The sequence below is a fragment of the Nerophis lumbriciformis genome, linkage group LG01 (genome assembly GCF_033978685.3).
Source record: "Nerophis lumbriciformis linkage group LG01, RoL_Nlum_v2.1, whole genome shotgun sequence".
Classification (NCBI taxonomy): domain Eukaryota; kingdom Metazoa; phylum Chordata; class Actinopteri; order Syngnathiformes; family Syngnathidae; genus Nerophis; species Nerophis lumbriciformis.
The window spans coordinates 7423404-7442500 of NC_084548.2; the positions used below are offsets into that span (position 1 = coordinate 7423404).

General features: G+C 38.1%; 1 protein-coding gene across 2 annotated transcripts in view; it reads right to left on the bottom strand.

Moving 5' to 3' along the window:
• Nucleotides 1-19097, bottom strand: part of lamb2 (laminin, beta 2 (laminin S)) — a 176575-nt gene that overhangs the window by 60108 nt on the left and 97370 nt on the right. For both annotated transcript variants that reach the window (XM_061974168.1, XM_061974160.1), the window contains exons 11-16: nt 18912-19091; nt 15743-15855; nt 13725-13804; nt 10734-10869; nt 8966-9124; nt 8768-8895 (exon numbers count right to left, since the gene is read on the bottom strand). In XM_061974168.1, the coding sequence (XP_061830152.1) occupies nt 8768-8895; nt 8966-9124; nt 10734-10869; nt 13725-13804; nt 15743-15855; nt 18912-19091 (796 nt within the window). The remainder of the gene's footprint in view (nt 1-8767; nt 8896-8965; nt 9125-10733; nt 10870-13724; nt 13805-15742; nt 15856-18911; nt 19092-19097) is intronic.

Genomic DNA, 19097 nt, shown 5'->3' on the forward strand with positions numbered 1-19097 from the left:
ACATGTGTAAAAATATGATCACTACCACAGTACATGTGTAAAAATATGATCACTACCACAGTACAAGGGTAAAAATACGATCACTACCACAGTACATGGGTAAAAATATGATCACTACTACAGTGCATGGGTAAAAATATGATCACTACTACAGTACATGTGTAAAAATATGATCACTACTACAGTACATGTGTAAAAATATGATCACTACTACAGTACCTGTGTAAAAATATGATCACTACTACAGTACATGTGTAAAAATATGATCATTACTACAGTACATGTGTAAAAATATGATCACTACTACAGTACATGTGTAAAACTATTATCACTACTACAGTACATGTGTAAAAATATGATCACTACCACAGTACATGTGTAAAAACATGATCACTACTACAGTAAATGTGTAAAACTATGATCACTACTACAGTACATGTGTAAAAATGTTATCACTACTACAGTACATGTGTAAAAATGTTATCACTACTACAGTACATGTGTAAAACTAAGATCACTACTACAGTGCATGTGTAAAACTATGATCACTACCACAGTACATGTGTATAAATAGGATCACTACTACAGTACATGTGTAAAAACATGATCACTACTACAGTACATGTGTAAAAATATGATCACTACTACAGTACATGTGTAAAAATATGATCACTACTACAGTACATGTGTAAAAATATGATCACTACTACAGTACCTGTGTAAAAATATGATCACTACTACAGTACATGTGTAAAAATATGATCATTACTACAGTACATGTGTAAAAATATGATCACTACTACAGTACCTGTGTAAAAATATGATCACTACTACAGTACATGTGTAAAAATATGATCACTACTACAGTACATGGGTAAAATTATGATCACTACTACAGTACATGTGTAAAACTATGATCACTACTACAGTACATGGGTAAAAATATGATCACTACTACAGTACATGTGTAAAAATATGATCACTACTACAGTACATGTGTAAAAATATGATCACTACCATAGTACATGGATACAAATATGATCACTTCTACAGTACATGTGTAAAACTATGATCACTACTACAGTACATGTGTAAAAATGTTATCACTACTACAGTACATGTGTAAAAATGTTATCACTACTACAGTACATGTGTAAAAATATGATCACTACCACAGTACATGTGTAAAAATATGATCACTACCACAGTACAAGGGTAAAAATACGATCACTACCACGGTACATGGGTAAAAATATGATCACTACTACAGTGCATGGGTAAAAATATGATCACTACTACAGTACATGTGTAAAAATATGATCACTACTACAGTACATGTGTAAAAATATGATCACTACCACAGTACATGGATAGAAATATGATCACTACTACAGTACATGTGTAAAACTATGATCACTACTACAGTACATGTGTAAAAATATGATCACTACCACAGTACAAGGGTAAAAATACGATCACTACCACAGTACATGGGTAAAAATATGATCACTACTACAGTGCATGGGTAAAAATATGATCACTACTACAGTACATGTGTAAAAATATGATCACTACTACAGTACATGTGTAAAAATATGATCACTACCACAGTACATGGATAAAAATATGATCACTACTACAGTACATGTGTAAAACTATTATCACTACTACAGTACATGTGTAAAAATATGATCACTACCACAGTACATGTGTAAAAACATGATCACTACTACAGTAAATGTGTAAAACTATGATCACTACTACAGTACATGTGTAAAAATGTTATCACTACTACAGTACATGTGTAAAAATGTTATCACTACTACAGTACATGTGTAAAACTAAGATCACTACTACAGTGCATGTGTAAAACTATGATCACTACCACAGTACATGTGTATAAATAGGATCACTACTACAGTACATGTGTAAAAACATGATCACTACTACAGTACATGTGTAAAAATATGATCACTACCACAGTACATGTGTAAAAATAGGATCACTACGACAGTACATGTGTAAAAATAGGATCACTACTACAGTACATGTGTAAAAACATGATCACTACCACAGTACATGTGTATAAATAGGATCACTACTACAGTACATGTGTAAAACTATGATCACTACTACAGTACATGTGTAAAAACATGATCACTACTACAGTACATGTGTAAAAACATGATCACTACTACAGTACATGTGTAAAACTATGATCACTACCACAGTACATGTGTAAAAATATGATCACTACTACAGTACATGGATAAAAATATGATCACTACTACAATGCATGTGCAAAAACATGATCACTACTACAGTACATGTGTAAAAATATGATCACTACTACAGTACATGTGTAAAAATAGGATCACTACGACAGTACATGTGTAAAAATAGGATCACTACTACAGTACATGTGTAAAAACATGATCACTACTACAGTGCATGTGTAAAACTATGATCACTACCACAGTCTATGTGTATAAATAGGATCACTACTACAGTACATGTGTAAAAACATGATCACTACTACAGTACATGTGTAAAAACATGATCACTACTACAGTACATGTGTAAAACTATGATCACTACCACAGTACATGTGTAAAAATATGATCACTACTACAGTACATGGATAAAAATATGATCACTACTACAATGCATGTGCAAAAACATGTTCACTACTACAGTACATGTGTAAAAATAGGATCACTACTACAGTACATGTGTAAAAATATGATCACTACCACAGTACATGTGTAACAATATGATCACTACCACAGTACATGGATAAAAATATGATCACTACTACAATGCATGTGCAAAAACATGATCACTACTACAGTACATGTGTAAAAATATGATCACTACTACAGTACATGTGTAAAAATATGATCACTACTACAGTACATGTGTAAAAACATGATCACTACTACAGTACATGTGTAAAACTATGATCACTACCATAGTACATGTGTAAAAATATGATCACTACTACAGTTCATGTGTAAAAACATGATCACTACTATAGTACATGTGTATACATATGATCACTACCACAGTACATGTGTAAAAACATGATCACTACTAGAGTACATGTGTAAAAATATGATCACTACCACAGTACATGGATAAAAATATGATCACTACTACAATGCATGTGCAAAAACATGATCACTACTACAGTACATGTGTAAAAATAGGATCACTACCACAGTACATGTGTAAAAACATGATCATCACCACAGTACATGTGTAAAAACATGATCACTACTACAGTACATGTGTAAAAATATGATCACTACTACAGTACCTGTGTAAAAATATGATCACTACTACAGTACATGTGTAAAAATATGATCACTACTACAGTACATGGGTAAAATTATGATCACTACTACAGTACATGTGTAAAACTATGATCACTACTACAGTACATGGGTAAAAATATGATCACTACTACAGTACATGTGTAAAAATATGATCACTACTACAGTACATGTGTAAAAATATGATCACTACCATAGTACATGGATACAAATATGATCACTTCTACAGTACATGTGTAAAACTATGATCACTACTACAGTACATGTGTAAAAATGTTATCACTACTACAGTACATGTGTAAAAATGTTATCACTACTACAGTACATGTGTAAAAATATGATCACTACCACAGTACATGTGTAAAAATATGATCACTACCACAGTACAAGGGTAAAAATACGATCACTACCACAGTACATGGGTAAAAATATGATCACTACTACAGTGCATGGGTAAAAATATGATCACTACTACAGTACATGTGTAAAAATATGATCACTACTACAGTACATGTGTAAAAATATGATCACTACCACAGTACATGGATAAAAATATGATCACTACTACAGTACATGTGTAAAACTATGATCACTACTACAGTACATGTGTAAAAATATGATCACTACCACAGTACAAGGGTAAAAATACGATCACTACCACAGTACATGGGTAAAAATATGATCACTACTACAGTGCATGGGTAAAAATATGATCACTACTACAGTACATGTGTAAAAATATGATCACTACTACAGTACATGTGTAAAAATATGATCACTACCACAGTACATGGATAAAAATATGATCACTACTACAGTACATGTGTAAAACTATTATCACTACTACAGTACATGTGTAAAAATATGATCACTACCACAGTACATGTGTAAAAACATGATCACTACTACAGTAAATGTGTAAAACTATGATCACTACTACAGTACATGTGTAAAAATGTTATCACTACTACAGTACATGTGTAAAAATGTTATCACTACTACAGTACATGTGTAAAACTAAGATCACTACTACAGTGCATGTGTAAAACTATGATCACTACCACAGTACATGTGTATAAATAGGATCACTACTACAGTACATGTGTAAAAACATGATCACTACTACAGTACATGTGTAAAAATATGATCACTACTACAGTACATGTGTAAAAATATGATCACTACTACAGTACATGTGTAAAAATATGATCACTACTACAGTACCTGTGTAAAAATATGATCACTACTACAGTACATGTGTAAAAATATGATCATTACTACAGTACATGTGTAAAAATATGATCACTACTACAGTACCTGTGTAAAAATATGATCACTACTACAGTACATGTGTAAAAATATGATCACTACTACAGTACATGGGTAAAATTATGATCACTACTACAGTACATGTGTAAAACTATGATCACTACTACAGTACATGGGTAAAAATATGATCACTACTACAGTACATGTGTAAAAATATGATCACTACTACAGTACATGTGTAAAAATATGATCACTACCATAGTACATGGATACAAATATGATCACTTCTACAGTACATGTGTAAAACTATGATCACTACTACAGTACATGTGTAAAAATGTTATCACTACTACAGTACATGTGTAAAAATGTTATCACTACTACAGTACATGTGTAAAAATATGATCACTACCACAGTACATGTGTAAAAATATGATCACTACCACAGTACAAGGGTAAAAATACGATCACTACCACAGTACATGGGTAAAAATATGATCACTACTACAGTGCATGGGTAAAAATATGATCACTACTACAGTACATGTGTAAAAATATGATCACTACTACAGTACATGTGTAAAAATATGATCACTACTACAGTACCTGTGTAAAAATATGATCACTACTACAGTACATGTGTAAAAATATGATCATTACTACAGTACATGTGTAAAAATATGATCACTACTACAGTACATGTGTAAAACTATTATCACTACTACAGTACATGTGTAAAAATATGATCACTACCACAGTACATGTGTAAAAACATGATCACTACTACAGTAAATGTGTAAAACTATGATCACTACTACAGTACATGTGTAAAAATGTTATCACTACTACAGTACATGTGTAAAAATGTTATCACTACTACAGTACATGTGTAAAACTAAGATCACTACTACAGTGCATGTGTAAAACTATGATCACTACCACAGTACATGTGTATAAATAGGATCACTACTACAGTACATGTGTAAAAACATGATCACTACTACAGTACATGTGTAAAAATATGATCACTACTACAGTACATGTGTAAAAATATGATCACTACTACAGTACATGTGTAAAAATATGATCACTACCACAGTACATGGATAGAAATATGATCACTACTACAGTACATGTGTAAAACTATGATCACTACTACAGTACATGTGTAAAAATATGATCACTACCACAGTACAAGGGTAAAAATACGATCACTACCACAGTACATGGGTAAAAATATGATCACTACTACAGTGCATGGGTAAAAATATGATCACTACTACAGTACATGTGTAAAAATATGATCACTACTACAGTACATGTGTAAAAATATGATCACTACCACAGTACATGGATAAAAATATGATCACTACTACAGTACATGTGTAAAACTATTATCACTACTACAGTACATGTGTAAAAATATGATCACTACCACAGTACATGTGTAAAAACATGATCACTACTACAGTAAATGTGTAAAACTATGATCACTACTACAGTACATGTGTAAAAATGTTATCACTACTACAGTACATGTGTAAAAATGTTATCACTACTACAGTACATGTGTAAAACTAAGATCACTACTACAGTGCATGTGTAAAACTATGATCACTACCACAGTACATGTGTATAAATAGGATCACTACTACAGTACATGTGTAAAAACATGATCACTACTACAGTACATGTGTAAAAATATGATCACTACCACAGTACATGTGTAAAAATAGGATCACTACGACAGTACATGTGTAAAAATAGGATCACTACTACAGTACATGTGTAAAAACATGATCACTACCACAGTACATGTGTATAAATAGGATCACTACTACAGTACATGTGTAAAACTATGATCACTACTACAGTACATGTGTAAAAACATGATCACTACTACAGTACATGTGTAAAAACATGATCACTACTACAGTACATGTGTAAAACTATGATCACTACCACAGTACATGTGTAAAAATATGATCACTACTACAGTACATGGATAAAAATATGATCACTACTACAATGCATGTGCAAAAACATGATCACTACTACAGTACATGTGTAAAAATATGATCACTACTACAGTACATGTGTAAAAATAGGATCACTACGACAGTACATGTGTAAAAATAGGATCACTACTACAGTACATGTGTAAAAACATGATCACTACTACAGTGCATGTGTAAAACTATGATCACTACCACAGTCTATGTGTATAAATAGGATCACTACTACAGTACATGTGTAAAAACATGATCACTACTACAGTACATGTGTAAAAACATGATCACTACTACAGTACATGTGTAAAACTATGATCACTACCACAGTACATGTGTAAAAATATGATCACTACTACAGTACATGGATAAAAATATGATCACTACTACAATGCATGTGCAAAAACATGTTCACTACTACAGTACATGTGTAAAAATAGGATCACTACTACAGTACATGTGTAAAAATATGATCACTACCACAGTACATGTGTAACAATATGATCACTACCACAGTACATGGATAAAAATATGATCACTACTACAATGCATGTGCAAAAACATGATCACTACTACAGTACATGTGTAAAAATATGATCACTACTACAGTACATGTGTAAAAATATGATCACTACTACAGTACATGTGTAAAAACATGATCACTACTACAGTACATGTGTAAAACTATGATCACTACCACAGTACATGTGTAAAAATATGATCACTACTACAGTTCATGTGTAAAAACATGATCACTACTATAGTACATGTGTATACATATGATCACTACCACAGTACATGTGTAAAAACATGATCACTACTAGAGTACATGTGTATACATATGATCACTACCACAGTACATGTGTAAAAATATGATCACTACCACAGTACATGGATAAAAATATGATCACTACTACAATGCATGTGCAAAAACATGATCACTACTACAGTACATGTGTAAAAATAGGATCACTACCACAGTACATGTGTAAAAACATGATCATCACCACAGTACATGTGTAAAAACATGATCACTACTACAGTACATGTGTAAAAACATGATCACTACTACAGTACATGTGTAAGAATATGATCACTACTACAGTACATGTGTAAAACTATGATCACTACTACAGTACATGTGTAAAACTATGATCACTACCACAGTACATATGTAAAAATATGATCACTACTACAGTTCATGTGTAAAAACATGATCACTACTATAGTACATGTGTAAAAATATGATCACTACTACAGTACATGTGTAAAAATAGGATCACTACTACAGTACATGTGTAAAAATATGATCACTACTACAGTACATGTGTAAAAATATGATCACTACTACAGTACATGTGTAAAAATATGATCACTACCACAGTACATGTGTAAAAACATGATCACTACTACAGTACATGTGTAAAACTATGATCACTACCACAGTACATGTGCAAAAACATGATCACTACTACAGTACATGTGTAAAAATATGATCACTACTACAATACATGTGTAAAACTATGATCACTACCACAGTACATGTGCAAAAACATGATCACTACTACAGTACATGTGTAAAAATATGATCACTACCACAGTACATGTGTAAAAATATGATCACTACTACAGTACATGTGTAAAAATATGATCACTACTACAGTACATGTGTAAAAATATGATCACTACTACAGTACATGTGTAAAAATATGATCACAACTACAGTTAATTATGCATTAAGCAATAGATACGACGACAAACCCGTGTCGTCTCACACAACGTGTTTCCGACATCTACAAAGCAATTAGCTACCGGCTGCCACCTGCTGACATGGAAGAGTATTACACGGTTACTCTGCCTAGCTCTAGACAGCACCGACACTCAACAACAACACATCATTTGCAGACTATAATTACTGGTTTGCAAAAAATATTTTTTAACCCAAATAGGTGAAATTACATAATCTCCCACAGCACACCAGACTGTACCTCACGGCACACTCGTAGTAAAATGTATAAAGTTACTCTAAATGGAGCCTTTTTAATACGTATACACCAAGAGGATTTAAAACGTTGCCACCATCAAACCTTTGTTGTTGTGGACCAGTGTGTAGAAAGGTAAATAATGTATGAATGGTGTACGTGTGACACAAACCTTGCTCCAGCCGGCAGGGAGACGACAATCTTGTCGTCATCAGGGATGGTGTTTCCACAGGGGCTGCTGGTGGGGATGGGCCCCGGTCTTATTATTGTTATCCTCACTTCTTCCCAGTCTCTGGGCATCTGGAATAAAGCTGGGACGTTAGAAGAAGGCTCGGGTGTCGTGTTCGTACAGGAAGTGACGTGTGCACACCTGCGATTCGTAGCGGATGAGTAGGTCGTATTCCATGGAATAAGCCACGTTGCTGATGAGGAACTCCAAAGTGCCTCCTTCTGGTACCCGAGCGAACCCGGTGCCTGTCCATGTGGCTGGGCGGCCCGCCTGGTGCTCCCTGGTCTCCACTGTACACCCCTGATGCGTAGGTTCAACTTTAAATATCATCCGTAATATACACTATATTGACAAAAGTATTTGGCCACGGACCAGTTCTTCCTCCAAGGGAATCTAAGTTACTGGTCAATCCCAAATTCTTTCAATGACATATATGCTGAGTAAGAAGGACCATCAAGACAGAATTGGAATATTTTCAAGTTTATACTTGTCAGGGAAGGAAACTAACAGTCCTTTAAAGTCACCACTATGCTTGACCCCCTTCAGTGACACCACCCATCCAAATGATCAGAATCAGGTGTCCTAATCACTTTGCCCGGCCATAGGTGTATAATATCAAGCACTTAGGCATGGAGACTTTTGTGAAAGACTTGGCCCGCTTTTAGTGAAGTGAAGTGAAGTGAATTATATTTATATAGCGCTTTTCTCTAGTGACTCAAAGCGCTTTACATAGTGAAACCCAATATCTAAGTTACATTTAAACCAGTGTGGGTGGCACTGGGAGCAGGTGGGTAAAGTGTCTTGCCCAAGGACACAACGGCAGTGACTCAGATGGCGGAAGCGGGGATTGAACCTGCAACCCTCAAGTTGCTGGCACGGTCGCTCTACCAACCGAGCTATACCGCCCCAGTGATCCATGCAGTGATTTCCTGCATGGAACTGTCATAGGATCCCACCTGTGCAACAAATCCAGTCGTGAAATTTCCTCGCCCCTAAATATTACAAAGTCAAAGCGAAGAGTTTGGGAACAACAGCAACTCAGCCACCAAGTGGTAGGCCACGTAAACTGACAGAGAGGGGTCAGCAGATACCGAAGCGCATAGTGCAAAGACTTTCTGCACAGTCAGTTGCTACAGAGCTCCAAACTTTATGTGACCTTCCAATTAGCCCACGTACAGTACGCAGAGAGCTTCATGGAATGGGTTTCCACGGCCGAGCAGCTGCCTCTAAGCCATTCATCACCAAGTCCAATGCAAAGCGTCGGATGCCTCTGGACGAGTCTGGGTTTGGAGGTTGCCAGGAGAACGGTACATTTTGGACTGTATTGTGTCGAGTGTGAAAATTGGTGGAGGAGGAATTATGGTGTGGGGTTGTTTTTCAGGAGCTGGCCTCTTAGTTCCAGTAAAAGGAACTTTGAATGCTCCAGGATACCAAAACATTTTGGACAATTCCATGCTCCCAACGTTGTGGGAACAGTTTGGAGCGGGCCCCTTCCCCTTCCAACATGACTGTGCACCAGTGCAGAGTCCATAAAGACATGGATGACAGAGTCTGGTGTGGATGAACTTGACTGGCCTGCACAGAGTCCTGACCTGAACCCGATAGAACACCTTTGGGACGAATTAGAACGGAGACTGAGAGCCAGGCCTTCTCGACCAACTTCAGTGCGTGACCTCACCAATGCGCTTTTGAAAGAACGATGGAAAATTCCTTTAAACACACCTTGTGGACAGCCTTCCCAGAAGAGTTGAAGCTGTAATAGCTGCAAAAGGTGGACCCATATCATATTGAACCCGATGGGTTAGGAATGGGATGGCACTTGAAGTTCATATGTGAGTCAAGGCAGGTGGACAAATACTTTTGGCAATAGAGTGTATATTTAGTGGTGTATTTGTCGCACAAAACTCACCTGACCCATTTTGGCCGACTCGGCTTCGTACAAAAAGTGGTCCAGAGACATGAAGAAATAGCCAGACTCCACCTGTGTGCACTGGCGTCCTGTCATGTGACTGCGGCAGCGACACTGCCCGCTATCCATGGAGCATCTGTGGCCAACACAGTTTGACGTGACACCTCCAAACAATTAATAACATGAAGTAGGCAAACATATCGGAGACATGCAGACTGTCCCCAAACACACACTGCAAAAACTGAAATCTAAGTAAGATGAAATATCTCAAATAAGGGTGATATTTGCTTATTTTCTGTCTGATAAGATAATTCTTCTCACTAAGCAGATTTTATGTTTTACTTGTTTTAAGTGTTTTGGTCCTAAATGATCTCAGTAAAATATTACAGCTTGTTGCTGAGATTTGATGACCTATATTGAGTAAAACATGCTTGAAACTAGAATATCAAGTGTTGCAAAGCTGTGTCATCAACACTCACGAGTATAAAACTACTTTTTTAAAGTAATAATTTCTTATTTAAAGCATGTAATAAAAAAAATCATGACTTTGACACAATTGTGTCTCATAATTAAAACGGATGACAGCCAAATGGACTTTGCTGTTTTATTTTCAATGAAACAATAGAAAATACGTACTCATATAGTAGTACAGTTGACACAGTACAGTAAACTGACAGTTAATATTTAAACATTTAACATTTCAAACTATTTTGAACAGAAATAGTTCATGCACATTCAGATAAATTCTTCAAAATTACAATTAAAATATTTTTGGCTGGGGGCCGGGGTGTATATATGCGCACTAATTGACTGAAAGAGCACGCACTTGGCGCGATGATGTCATGTTATCCATGGAAAAATGCATTTTTAGACCATATGATTTGCCTGAGCGGCTAGGAAACCCAGAGAGTAACAAGCGGTTGCCTTGTTGACTTTCCATTAAGAACAACAAAATTAGTTTTTAGTGTAAGGTTGCTGGTTTCAAGAAATGTAATGCCGAGCGCATATCATTATGTCAAGATAATGGCACTAGCATTTACTTCATTTAAGAATATTTTTCAACATATTGAGCAAAAATGTCTCTTTTTATTCTATCAAGAAAAGCGCACTTGTTATTGTCATGTCTGTGTTGATCATGTTTTTGTTTGGCCATCTGCTGTTTGGTTTTGGACTCTTTTTAGTTCCTGCTTTTCACTCCTTTGTCTTGTTTCCATGGTTACCCATTAGTTTCACCTGCTCCACGTTTGGACTCATTGTGCACTCTTGTTTGTCACCATAGCAACCCATTAGTTTTCACCTGCCCTCACGACTCACGCACCTGTCTTTAATCATGTCACTATTATTTAAACCGATTGTTGCCGGGAAGTCTCCCTGGCGACATCATACCCCTGACACACACCTGACACTCTACTTCATGCTCAGTTCACGCTGCTTTCTTCATAGTCCATGCCAAGTAAGTTTTTGTTTATTAATGCCGCAGTTAGTGTTTTTGTTTCATTGTTCATAGTTTCTGCCTTTGTGCAAGTTTTGTGTTTATAGCATACTTGCCAACCTTGAGACCTCCGATGTCGGGAGGTGGGGTCGTGGTCGGGGGAGGGGTGGGGCGTGGTTGGGGGCGTGGTTAAGAGGGGAGGAGTATATTGACAGCTAGAATTCACCAAGTCAAGTATTTCATACATATATATATATATATATATATATATATATATATACATATCTACATCCTGAAAATATGCAAACAAAACTGTGTTTAGATAATTGATACTTCAAACTTGCTTAAATAAATATTAAGGAATATAACATAACTTGGCTTCTGTGAGTTTCAAAATGTAATGAATAAAATGCTAAAGTTGTTGATAAACAAGCAATTATTTTAATATTTAAAAATGGTCATTTTAAATGAATTTTTATGATAATTTAAAATCAATTATTTCAAATATGTTTATGAAACTGCCTAACAATAAACCCACATAAGAAACCAAGAACTCGCCCTCGATCATTCTACAGTTATAACGTGTTTAGGCAGGCACGCTGTTTATATTGTGGGAAAGCGGACGTGAATACAGGCTGTTGACAGGTCACTCAGGTCCGCATGGAGCTGGAGAGGGTGTGGCTTCCAGCTCCGCCTGAATTTCGGGAGAAAATTTGTCCCGTTAGGTTTTCGGGAGAGGCGCTGAATTTCGGGAGTCTCCCAGAAAATCCAGGAGGGTTGGCAAGTATGATAAAGGGGACCAGAAAAAATTGCATTATTGGTTTTATTTTATCAAAAAATCTTAGGGTGTGGCGGACCGGTACTTTTCAGAGGCAGTATGGTACCCAATATGATTCATTAGTATCGCGGTACTAGACTAATACCCGTATGCCGTACAACCCTACTAGTTACTATGGTCATCTAATTAGTTACTATGGTAATCTAAGTCACAGCAGCTCAGACGAGGCACCAAGCAGTGTGGGTGGGGAGTGTTTCCACAGAGCGGCCAGCCTGAAATGCGGGTGTCAGGGACAGATGTGGAAGGAGATTTTTACAAGAAAGTTCTAAAGCTTAGTGATACATCACATATATCAGATTGTTTGTTTTTTTACCCTTCACGTTCATATTTCGCTGTGTTTGTTGCATTTGGCTTGATTGTAATATATGTCGATTGAGAGGGGGTGTGACGTTCATATGTTCTCAATATTCAGGGCTTTATCGTTCATAGAAAAAAATACAATTCCATTCCGTTTTTAAGGCGGTCTGTCATAAAATTTTTAGCATTGAGTCAGACTTTAGTGTGAGGTTTTGTATTAGTTTTCCTAAAAATAGATATACCGGCCCCAAGACACATTTTTTTCTCTAAATTTGGCCCTGTTTTACAAACTTGTAGATGCAAAGCTGATATAATCCGCTGATATCGGACCGATTTTAGATATCAACATCGGATCGGGACACCCCGACTTCAAAGGGGCCGTCAAGCTCCATTTATTTCCACCGCCACTGTAAGCGTCACTCACTGGTTGTCCAGAGCGGCTCCGATGTCACACTCGCAGCCTCTGCAGCCGTTCACGTCCAGGCTCAGTCCCCAGTGCTCTGGCTGGGACAGATAGTGAAAGAGATAATGACAGCATGAAGCCGCGTCACTCTATAAAAGAAGAGCATGAGTCACACCGTCCTGAAGCCAACCCTGTAATCTGAAAAAGTAACATTGACAGCGTTGTGGTGTATCATCACCGTCTGCTTCCTGTCATTTGACACTGTGATCATGGAGTAACAACACTTTAACTACAAACCCCGTTTCCATATGAGTTGGGAAATTGTGTTAGATGTAAATATAAACGAAATACAAGAATCATTTTCAACCCATATTCAATTGAATATGCTACAAAGACAACATATTTAACAACAACTTTAGAATTTGATGCCAGCAACACGTGACAAAGAAGTTGGGAAAGGTGGCAATAAATACTGATAAAGTTGAGGAAGGCTCATCAAACACTTATTTGGAACATCCCACAGGTGAACAGGCAAATTGGGAACGGGTGGGTGCCATGATTGGGTATAAAAGTAGATTCCATGAAATGCTCAGTCATTCACAAACAAGGATGGGGCGAGGGTCACCACTTTGTCAACAAATGCGTGAGCAAATTGTTGAACAGTTTAAGAAAAACCTTTCTCAAGCAGCTATTGCAAGGAATTTAGGGATTTCACCATCAAAGGGTTCAGAGAATCTGGAGAAATCACTGCACGTAAGCAGCTAAGCCCGTGACCTTCGATCCCTCAGGCTGCACTGCATCAACAAGCGACATCAGTGTGTAAAGGATATCACCACATGGGCTCAGGAACACTTCAGAAACCCACTGTCAGTAACTAAAGTTGGTCACTACATCTGTATGGGCAAGTTAAAACTCTCCTATGCAAGGCGAAAACCGTTTATCAACAACACCCAGAAACGCCGTCGGCTTCGCTGGGCCTGAGCTCATCTAAGATGGACTGATACAAAGTGGAAAAGTGTTCTGTGGTCTGACGAGTCCACATTTCAAATAGTTTTTGGAAACTGTGGCCGTCGTGTCCTCCGGACCAAAAAGGAAAAGAACCATCCGGATTGTTATAGGCGCAAAGTGGAAAAGCCAGCATCTGTGATGGTATGGGGGTGTATTAGTGCCCAAGACATGGGTAACTTACACATCTGTGAAGGCGCCATTAATGCTGAAAGGTACATACAGGTTTTGGAGCAACATATGTTGCCATCCAAGCAACGTTACCATGGACGCCCCTGCTTATTTCAGCAAGACAATGCCAATCCACGTGTTACATCAACGTGGCTTCATAGTAAAAGAGTGCGGGTACTAGACTGGCCTGCCTGTATTCCAGACCTGTCTCCCATTGAAAATGTGTGGCGCATTGTGAAGCCTAAAATAGCACAACGGAGACCCCCGGACTGTTGAACAACTTAAGCTGTACATCAAGCAAGAATGGGATATAATTCCACCTGAGAAGCTTCAAAAATGTGTCTCCTCAGTTCCCAAACGTTTACTGAGTGTTGTTAAAAGGAAAGGCCATGTAACACAGTGGTGAACATGCCCTTTCCCAACTATTTCGGCACATGTTGCAGCCATGAAATTCTAAAGTTAATGATTATTTGCAAAAAAAAAAAAAAGTTTATGAGTTTGAACATCAAATATGTTGTCTTTGTAGCATATTCAACTGAATATGGGTTGAAAATGATTTGCAAATCATTGTATTCCGTTTTTATTTACATCTAACACAATTTCCCAACTCATATGGAAACGGGGTTTGTACTTAAACTCCTGCGTGCCGCCCTTCCATGAGGGTTAATAATGGGATCCTTTTTCTTTTTTTCATTTTTAGACCGGCGGTAATCCACACCAAGCTTCAAATCCCTGCACTAAATTTAGACCCAAGAGCTCACATTCCTGCCTGCACTATTCCTGGTGTAGTGGGGGGGGGGGGGGGTATGGACAGACCAGTGGACTTACAGACGGGGACTAGAGGAATAAAAGGAGGTTCTTACCAGACATTGGTCACAGCTGCGTCCAGTGACGAGACGCTTGCAGAAGCAGTCGCCACTGATGGGGTCGCACTGGGTGCTGCCCGCCACCGTGCCCCGGTGGTCGCAGCGGCAAGCTGGGGGGGGGGGGGCAATTATTTCACACGATGATTGACAGATTTAAAGCTAACTTATCACAATAGTCACTCTGTATACAGCAGGGGTGCCAAACTCATTTTGGCTCAGGGGCCACATGGAGGAAAATCTGTGCACACGACTATTAAAATCGTGGCAATAAAACAAAAAAAATAAAGACAACTTCACAATGTTTTCTTTGTCTTACTTTGGCCAAAAATAGAACACATGCTGAAAATATTATAATAAAATTATAGAAAAAAATACCGACAATGAAAAAGGAGGAGTACCTCCAAATTCTTCCGGACAACCAAAACTAATAAGCCCGGAGGTTGGGTCTTGGGCGCAGTTGGGTGTTCCAACAGGACAACGACCCCAAACACACGTCAAAAGTGGTAAAGGAATGGCTAAATCAGGCTAGAATTAATGTTTTAGAATGGCCTTCCCAAAGTCCTGACTTAAACATGTGGACAATGCTGAAGAAACAAGTCCATGTCAGAAAACCAACAAATTTAGCTGAACTGCACCAATTTTGTCAAGAGGAGTGGTCAAAAATTCAAGCAGAAGCTTGTGGATGGCTACCAAAAGCGCCTTATTGCAGTGAAACTTGCCAAGGGACATGTAAGCAAATATTAACATTGCTGTATGTATACTTTTGACCCAGCACATTTGCTCACATTTTCAGTAGACCCATAATAAATTCATAAAAGAAAAATCGGGGGTGTATATTGCAGCGTCCCGGAAGAGTTAGTGCTGCAAGGGATTCTGGGTATTTGTTCTGTTGTGTTTATGTTGTGTTACGGTGCGGATGTTCTCCCGAAATGTGTTTGTCATTCTTGTTTGGTGTGGGTTCACAGTGTGGCGCATATTTGTAACAGTGTTAAAGTTGTTTATACGGCCACCCTCAGTGTGACCTGTATGGCTGTTGACCACTTGTGTGTGTGAAAAGCCGTAGATATTATGTGACTAAGCCGGCACGCAAAGGCAGTGCCTTTAAGGTTTATTGGCGCTCTGTACTTCTCCCTACGTCCATGTACACAGCGGCGTTTTAAAAAGTGATAAATTATACTTTTTGAAACCGATACCGATCATTTCCGATATTACGTTTTAAAGCATTTATCGGCTTTGGAAGGGTTGGAATTGGGGGTTAAATCACCAAAAAGTATTCCCGGGCCTGGCCACTGCTGCTGCTCACTGCTCCCCTCACCTCCCAGGGGGTGATGAAGGGTGACGGGTCAAATGCAGAGAATAATATCGGACTGCCGATATCATCGGACATTGCTAGTTAGAAATGTAATATTTATAGTCAAGAATTTGCAAAATTCATGGAAAAATGCATGGATGGAGAGAACCATTGTTTTCCAGCGGACATCTTTTGCACAATCTTGAGGTAAATACCATCCAAGTATTGGATTTAACAATCACAACAGAATCAGAGTGCAACTTCTGGTTGGCAAAATGAAGTACAAACCCCGTTTCCATGTGAGTTGGGAAATTGTGTTGTAAATATAAACGGAATACCGTACAATGATTTGCAAACCATTTTCAACCCATATTCAGTTGAATATGCTACAAAGACAACATATTTTTTTGCAAATAATCATTAACTTTAGAATTTGATGCCAGCAAAGAAGTTGGGAAAGGTGGCAATAAATACTGATAAAGTTGAGGAATGCTCATCAAACACTTATTTGGAACATCCCACAGGTGAACAGGCAAATTGGGAACAGGTGGGTGCCATGATTGGGTATAAAAGTAGATTCCATGAAATGCTCAGTCATTCACAAACAAGGATGGGGCGAGGGTCACCACTTTGTCAACAAATGCGTGAGCAAATTGTTGAACGGTTTAAGAAAAACCTTTCTCAACCAGCTATTGCAAGGAATTCAGGGATTTCACCATCTACGCTCCGTAATATCATCAAAGGGTTCAGAGAATCTGGAGAAATCACTGCACGTAAGCAGCTAAGCCCGTGACCTTCGATCCCTCAGGCTGTACTGCATCAACAAGCGACATCAGTGTGTAAAGGATATCACCACTTGGGCTCAGGAACACTTCAGAAACCCACTGTTAGTAACTACAGTTGGTCGCTACATCTGTAAGTGCAAGTTAAAACTCTCCTATGCAAGGCGAAAACCGTTAATCAACAACACCCAGAAACGCCGTCGGCTTCGCTGGGCCTGAGCTCATCTAAGATGGACTGATACAAAGTGGAAAAGTGTTCTGTGGTCTGACGAGTCCACATTTGATATTGTTTTTGGAAACTGTGGACGTCGTGTCCTCCGGACCAAAGAGGAAAAGAGACATCCGGATTGTTATAGGCGCAAAGTTGAAAAGCCAGCATCTGTGATGGTATGGGGGTGTATTAGTGCCCAAGACATGGGTAACTTACACATCTGTGAAGGCGCCATTAATGCTGAAAGGTACATACAGGTTTTGGAGCAACATATGTTGCCATCCAAGCAACATTACCATGGACGCCCCTGCTTATTTCAGCGAGACAATGCCAAGCCACGTGTTACATCAACGTGGCTTCATAGTAAAAGAGTGCGGGTACTAGACTGGCCTGCCTGTAGTCCAGACCTGTCTCCCATTGAAAATGTGTGGCGCATTATGAAGCCTAAAATAGCACAACGGAGACCCCCGGACTGTTGAACAACTTAAGCTGTACATCAAGCAAGAATGGGAAAGAATTCCACCTGAGAAGCTTCAAAAAATGTGTCTCCTCAGTTCCCAAACGTTTACTGAGTGTTGTTAAAAGGAAAGGCCATGTAACACAGTGGTGAACATGCCCTTTCCCAACTACTTTGGCACATGTTGCAGCCATGAAATTCTAAGTTAATTATTATTTGCAAAAAACAAAAAAAGTTTATGAGGTTGAACATCAAATATGTTGTCTTTGTAGTGCATTCAATTGAAGTTGAAAAGGATTTGCAAATCATTGTATTCCGTTTATATTTACATCTAACACAATTTCCCAACTCATATGGAAACGGGGTTCGTAGAAACCACAGAACATGTTGATGAGCAGTTTGTCATTGATGTGTTTTCTACTCACGTTGGCAGCCCTGAGGGTTGTCGGCACTCAGGCCAAAGTACCCTGTCCTACATTTGTCACAGCGCGGCCCTTCCACGTTGGCCTTGCAGCGACACTGACCGGCCACCATGCCCAGCGACGGCTGGGTGTGGCTGTCGCACATTCCTCCGTTCTCAGAACCGTCCGGGTCGCAGTCGCAAGCTGGGC